Source organism: Mastomys coucha, unplaced genomic scaffold (genome assembly GCF_008632895.1).
Source record: "Mastomys coucha isolate ucsf_1 unplaced genomic scaffold, UCSF_Mcou_1 pScaffold22, whole genome shotgun sequence".
Taxonomy (NCBI): domain Eukaryota; kingdom Metazoa; phylum Chordata; class Mammalia; order Rodentia; family Muridae; genus Mastomys; species Mastomys coucha.
The window spans coordinates 258,167,653-258,175,064 of NW_022196905.1; the positions used below are offsets into that span (position 1 = coordinate 258,167,653).

At 49.9% G+C, this 7,412-nt stretch overlaps 1 protein-coding gene across 3 annotated transcripts in view; it reads left to right on the forward strand.

Annotated features, from left to right (window-relative positions):
- Atp2c2 (ATPase secretory pathway Ca2+ transporting 2) overlaps positions 1-7,412 on the forward strand; it is a 62,397-nt gene that overhangs the window by 34,751 nt on the left and 20,234 nt on the right. For all 3 annotated transcript variants that reach the window (XM_031341562.1, XM_031341563.1, XM_031341564.1), the window contains 4 exons: positions 1,362-1,511; positions 1,588-1,656; positions 2,489-2,564; positions 5,484-5,550. In XM_031341562.1, coding sequence (XP_031197422.1) covers positions 1,362-1,511; positions 1,588-1,656; positions 2,489-2,564; positions 5,484-5,550 — 362 coding nt within the window. The remainder of the gene's footprint in view (positions 1-1,361; positions 1,512-1,587; positions 1,657-2,488; positions 2,565-5,483; positions 5,551-7,412) is intronic.

Here is a 7,412-nt window from a genome sequence, read left to right on the forward strand (position 1 = left end):
CAGAAATCCACCTGCCTCTGCCTCCCAAGTGCTGGGATTAAAGGCGTGCGCCACCACCGCCCGGCATGCATTTCTTATGACTCCTTCTAACTCTTAGCTCCTCTCTAATCATACGTCCTCCCCAAGGGTCTTGGGTACCATTACCTTTACTCTTGGGAGTCAGTATCCGTTCCCCATTGCAGAGTACCTGTCACACCTGCCAAGTTCCCTCTGCTAAACTGGGAATCTGTATGTTCTGAAGATGGTGATGTCAGTATCTTGGGAAGATCCATTCAGTGGCCCTCCCTTGCACCCACTGCCCTCCAACACTGAGGCGGGGACCCATGGCCTCGTACTTGCTGAGCCCACACGAACCGCTGAAGGACACAACCGCGGAGTGACATCTCTTGCCCACGATTCACTAAGACAGGTTTCACTAAGTTGTCCAGGCTGGCTTTGAACTTTTGGTTCTCTTGCCTCAGCCACCCAAGTTCTGGATGGCATATCGGCACTGCCAGCCCCAGCTGACCTATGTTTCTATGTACAGCACTTTGTGCTGAATGTCAAGAATGACCCTGGGCTCCTGGGTTTACAGCCCAGAGGAACAGGCCTGAGTCTGTCCTTGAGGGTAGTTGGTCAGTGGCTGTTGGGAGAGTCTGATGGAAAGGCCTGGGATCCAAGAGTTCAGGCCTCACCTCTGGAGGCAGGAAGGGCTCTTTGGGGACAACCACTTTGGGGCTGACCTTGAAGGTTAAATGGACAGGAAGTAGCTGTTTTAAACAGGAAAGGCCCAAGCTACAAGACAGGCCTGGCTCCATCCAGAGGCACTGCTGTCTCCTCGCAGGGGCCCTAGGTGCTGCTAGGACTGCTTCCCATTGGCCCTTCCCATCCTGAGGTTTCAGCTCAGGTCTGTCCTTCTGCCTGGCCTCCTTCCAGGGGCTTTTCTCCCTGCCCTGTGTCTTTACCTGCTGAGCCACCTTACTGGACCTGACTGACGCTATTAACAGCTCAGCGGCAACACACACACCCCTGGAGAAGCTCACTCCACATCCAGAGTGGAGCCTTCAGTTACCACAAGGCTCCCCCAGTGGTGAAAGATGCTGAGTAGGAGGCAAGCCCAGGTGTTTGGAGAGACAAAGAAGTGTCCCAGGGAGCAGTCGAGCCATGTTTTCTGCTGATTCTGACATTGCAAACAGCATTAAACAGGGTGGGAGACTTGCATGTCTTCCTGGAGAGGCCCAGAGCTCCAAGCTTTTCTGAGTCTGGCTTTCCAAGATACCTTCCCTGACTGATATCTGTCAAAGCTGTTGGGTACTGTTCCAATCCTTGAAGCCTCTGGAGGGCAAGAGGGGATCTGAGGGTCTCACCTTTGCCCTCCCCAGGTCACAGACCTCCTGGTGGACGAATCCAGCTTCACAGGAGAAGTGGAGCCATGCAGCAAAACAGATAGCCCATTGGCTGGCGGTGGGGATCTCAGCACTCTGAACAACGTGGTCTTCATGGGGACGCTGGTGCAGTGCGGGAAGGGTCAGGTAAACAGAGTCCCGGGATCCTGCCAGTCATACATAGCTCCAGGCCCTGCGTTACCGCCCTTTCTCCTCCACACAGGGAGTTGTGATCGGAACCGGGGAGCAATCTCAGTTTGGAGAAGTTTTCAAGATGATGCGGGCAGAAGAGGTGAGGGTTGCAGGGTTGTAGGGCCGCGGGACCTGCAGGGGCTGCGGGGACTGCGGGGCTGCTGGGAAGCAGCAGAGGTAGACAGCAGGGCTGATGGTGGCCAGCCACAGCTTCCATCAGAATTATTCTAAGCTGGAGTCGGCCCTGCTCCCCTACAGAAAGTTGGAGGGCATGGGATTTGGGAGCATAGGTTTCGTTTTTAATTTTAGAACTTAGCGTGTGTGCTGGCAAGATAGCTCAATGGGTAAGGGTACTTGCCACCAAGCCTGATGACGCTCACACAGGAAAGAGAGCAGAATTCCATGTGAGCTCCGACGCCCCGCCCCCCCCAACACAAAATACAAAAACAAATAAAACTTACTATGTGTCTTAGTCAGGGTTTCTATTCCTGCACAAACATCATGACCATGAAGCAAGTTAGGGAGGAAAGGTTTTCTTCAGCTTACACTTCCACATTGCTGTTATCACAAAGGAAGTCAGGACTGGAACTCAAGCAGGTCAGGAAGCAGGAGCTGATGCAGAGGTCATGGAGAGATGTTCCTTACTGGCTTGCTTCCCCTGGGTTGCTCAGCTTGCTCTCTTATAGAACCCGACTTCCAGCCCAGGGATGGTACCACCCACAAAGGACCCTCCCCCCTTGATCACTAACTGAGAAAATGCCCCACAGCTGGATCTCATGGAGGCACTTCCCCAACTAATCTCCCATCTCTGTGATAACTCCAGCCTGTGTCAAGTTGACACAAAACCAACCAGTACACTATGTTTATCAAATATCTGTGCATGGTACCCAAGGTCACTCATGGTCCCTCCACCCTTCCTCCTCAACCTGCAGACACCTAAAACTCCGCTGCAGAAGAGCATGGACAAGCTGGGCAAGCAGCTAACGGTCTTTTCCTTTGGCATCATCGGTGAGTGAAGTTGGTTCCTGATGGGTTCTGCAGACCCAGCAGGGCCGTGAGGGTGAAACTTCAGGGGCCCCATGGTGGGTACCATACATTACTGGGTATCTGGGGGTTTCTACTGCTGTGAAGAGACACTGTGACCAACTCTTTGGTTTTTTGGTTTTTTGGGTTTTTTTTTTTTAAGATTTATTATTATATCTAAGTACATCATTGCTGTCTTCAGACACACCAGAAGAGGGCATCAGATCTCATTATGGATGGTTATGAACCACCATGTGGTTGCTGGGATTTGAACTCATAATCTTCAGAAGAGCAGTCAGTGTTCTTAACCGCTGAGTCATCTCTCCAGCCCTGTGACCAACTCTTATAAAGGATAACACTTCATTGGATCTGGCTTACAGGTTCAGAGGTTCAGTCCATTATCATCAAGGCAGGAAGCATGGCAGCATCTAGGCAGGCATGGTGCTGGAGGAGCCAAGAGTTCTACATCTTGATTGGAAGGCAGCCAGGGGAACACTGGCTCCCACATGGCTAGGAGGAGGATCTCTAAGCCCACCCCAACAGTGACACACTTCCTCCAACAAGGCCACACCTAATAGTGCCACTCCCTGGATCAACCATATTCAAACCACCATACTAGTGAAGCTGGGGGTCCCCTTTTTGAGTTCTTAGTCTCATTAATAAAACTCTATTTTTATTTTTTATTTATTTATTTTTTCAAGACAGGGTTTCTCTGTATACCCCTGTTTATGTCCTGGAACTCATTCTGTAGATCAGGCTGGCCTGGAATTCATAGAGATTCACTTGCCTCTGCTACCCAAGTACTGGGATTAAAGGCATGCACCGCCACCACTCAGCAATAAAAGAATTTTAAAATGAGCTTGGAAGAGAGCTTGGGAACATTTTTATTAGAGTTTGAAAGAAAATAATAGAACATCTTTTGGAGAGAAGAAAGGGATGGGGGGGCAGGCGATGTCCATGGCTTTCTAGAGTTAGACCAGAATGCTCTGCCATAGAGGTCAAGAGGCAGTCATATGGAGAAAAAGATGGGGTCAGGGGTGGCTTCACAAGAGAAGCCCAAAGCACTAGAGAAAACATCCAAAGGAAAGATAGAAAAGAATGGAAAGGAAAAGCTACTTCTCTGGATTAGGGCTTGTGACCTGGGCTTTTCCACCTGCGCCCCAGTTCCCGAATAACAACTGGGAGGGCTATTATTATGGAAAAAATGTCCAGGCCACAGCTCTGGCTTGTTCCCTGCTAACTTGTAAAATCCATTAACCCATTTATACTACTCTATGTGTGCCATGTGGCTAGTTACCTCTCCAGTTCATATGTCCACTTCCTCAGAGGCTGGGAGGGGAATCTTCTCACGCTCCTCAGTTTCCCAGAATTCCTCAATCTTCACGCCCCACCCCTGTGGGTTTTCCCACCTACTAACCCTGCCTCAGTTTCTTGGCCATTCAGCTCTTTTATGACAGATGATGCTTCCACCCAGTACACAAGAGATTATCCCTACAAGGAGTCAGAAATGGGGCCAACTCATCAGAGTTGCCTGGTGAGGCTCTGTGATATAAAGGCATTTTCCAGGGAAGAAACACGCATTATGTCTTTAAAGGGATAATTATTCCTCCTGCCTCTTTAGAAGGACTTCCGGTGAATCAGGCTTCCTAGGGGTAGTCTCTAGCTGGTGATTGACAGACTTAGCTAAATTAACCCATAAGGGAAGAGACAATGGCTTGTGATGTTCTCAACTTTTGAGCAGATCCGAATGCCCTGTCTCTACCAAGAGCCAGAGGTAGAGAGCCATTAGGAAGGGGCCTATCCTCAGGGGCCTTTCCGGATCCCATAACATCATTGTTAGAGGAAAGACTCCAATTAGGGAAGGTACCTGCTAAGAGCTCAGGTTCTTATATCCTGGAACAAAGCATTGACCAGAAGCTTGTGAATGGGGAGAGATGTAGAGATATTTTATTCAGGAAGAGAAAGGCATGGTGGACAATGGAGAGGTTAAAAGAGCATCAGACAGCAGGGCCCAGACTCCAGGTCTTTCAGTCCTTTTCTTTATTGCTGGAACATCTTGTGAATTTGTTCACTGGGCTCCAGTGGTGACAAAGGCCAATTCCTCCCCACACCTCCAGGGCACAGCACAATGCCTAGTGCTTAGCAAACATTTGATAACTGAGGAAAGGAGGCAAAGGAGGAAAAGGAAATTTAATCAGGTCCTTAGACCTATTTTAAAAAGTAACCTTAGGGGTTTGGGGCATGGCTGTGTGGTAGGGAGCTCGCTGGTGTGTGTGTGTGTGAGGCTCTGAGATCCATCCCCAACACTGAAAAACAAAACAAAAGCAAGAGAAAGGACCAGAGGCTTACCCCAGCCCTCATAGGAGTAACAGAATACAAATGAGAATAGCCCAGTGTGAACTGGTGACTAGGGTCTTCATCCTAAGTTTGGTGAGAATCTTTCAGGCAGGGAGGGGGAGTAGGGAGTGGAGGGTATGGGATGGGTCAAATAGGATTTTATTTCCCAGTAGAATGTGTTTTCTTTAAATAGAAAAGATGGGTGGATATGGGTTCTTTCTATTTCTTTTGGTTTTTTGTTCATTTGAAACAAGGTCCATGCTGACCTCAAACCCATGGCTATCCTCCTGCCTCAGCCTCCAGAATGCTGGGATGATAAGTATAAGCCACCATGCCTACATACCCAACATAATTCCTTTGGAACTATTCCCCCATCTCCCAATTCTGGAGACTGGACCAGGACTTTGTGTGTATGAGGTCACCCTTCTTTTCTAGTCCCGCATCCTCAAGCGCCAGAGGTCACTACTTGTTCCAGGGATTTGAGCTCCCTCAGGAAGCCTCTGTCAGCAGCACAATGAGGTGCTGGGGACATGGGAGTTCAGACTAATGCTGTCCTGTCTCTCTCAGGTCTCCTGATGCTGGTTGGCTGGGTGCAAGGGAAGCCCCTTCTCAGCATGTTCACGATCGGGGTCAGGTATGTGGTCAAGGCTCCCAGGCCCCTTCCCCAGCATAGAGGGTGGCACGCTGCAGGGCAGGCAGGGACGGGGGTTGGGGGGAGATACTTCTTGGCCTCGCCAAACAGGGTCTCCAGTGGCATATGGGGGAGGGCTTAAACTGTATAGAATACTCATCCCTCTTTGCTGAGGGCTTAGGTCTATACAGCTGAGAGAGCCTGGACCATAAGGTAGCCTGTCTAGATAAGAGTGTGCCCCCAACACAGACAGGGCGTGACCTTGTTTATCATTTTCTAGTAACTGTGACAAAACACACGAGGAAAGGAAGTAAGGAAGCAACAACTTCTTTTGGCTCAAGGTTTCAAAGGGTTCCCCCCACCCCACGGTCACCTTGCTCCTGTGGTGAGGCGGACGCTATAGTGGAAGGTGTAGCTGGCCTGAGATTCTCCTGGCTGCAGAAATTAGGGAGACACGCAGATGCTCCTGGCTCTCCTCTTTCATTCCATCTAGACCCCGTTGGTCTGGCACTGCCTTCATACGCTCCCAGTCAATCCTCTTACACTCAGAGGTGTGCTTTACTAATCTCTTGTTAGTCCTCTGTCCAATCAAGCTGACAGTCCAGAGACTCTAAAATAGGCCAGGGCGGAGCCCAGTGATAGACTATCACTGGCCCGTGCAAAGCCCTGAGTTCTGTCCTTGTACCACACAAGATCAGCACAACACCTCACCTTGGCTTGATGTCTTGCCAAGACCCTGTTCTCAGATAAGGCCAGCCATACATCCAGGGTTAGGACCTGGATGAATCCATCAGTCTCTCTGCCTCTGTCTCTGACTGGATCTCGTGTAGCCCAGGCTGGCTTTAAATTTCTTATCTAGCTAAGGATGGCCTTGAACTTCTGATACCCTGCGTGTACCTGGTATATGCCCTGCTGGGAATTTAGCCCAGGGTTTGGGGTACCCAGAAGTGGGAGCCTGGATCTCCTGATACTAGACAAGAAACAGGAACTGAGCATGTGATCCTAGCTGGTCCTTGCTCAGCTCCAGGAGGTCACATATGCTCCATTTTACAAGTGGGGAAACTGAGACTCCATAGCTGCCCATGGCTACAGAATCTGGGAGTGGAGGACAGACTCTGAACCATCCCTCATGGTGCAGGATGAGACCCTTCACTTGCTAAGGTTCTGTTCCCACCCTTGGCAGCTGGCAGCCGTTGTCAGCCTACAAATATTGACTAAGTGTTGATGGGCTGGCTGTTATATCATCAAAGTACTGACTGAGCCTTGGGCCTGGGCCCTCATGGGGTTTTCAGGCTGGAGAAGAAAGTAAATGTAAACGATTTAAGTGTAGGTTAACAATGCAGTTTCTGGGGCTGGAGAGATGGCTCAGTGGTTTAAGGGCACTGGCTGCTCTTCTAGAGGACCTGGCATCCACATGGCAGCTTACAAATCAACGTAGCCCCAATTTTAGGGTGTCTGGCACCTTCACAGGCATACATGCAGGCAAACCACCAATGCACATAAAATAATAAATAAATAAATCTTAACAAGCAGTACAATTACAGCTTAGCATCCATGCTGTATGGATGGGAACTGCTGTCCCCGTGGGAAATGCTGGCCCCCATGGGAAATACTAGCCCCTGTGAGAAATGCTGGCCCCATAGGAAATGCTGTGAAAGAGACTGAGGGGAAGCTAGGAAGGGACCTGGGCCTGGGAAAGTGGCCAGGGATGTGTTCTCTGGGATATTGAAAGTAGAGAGTTGAGTAGAGTCAGTTAAGAGAATAAGAGGAGGGAAACACCGGGTAGGAAGAGATTGCAGGAGGGGAGCACCAGGCAGGAAGAGAATAGGAGGAGGGGAGCACCAGGCAGGAAGAGAATAGCAGGA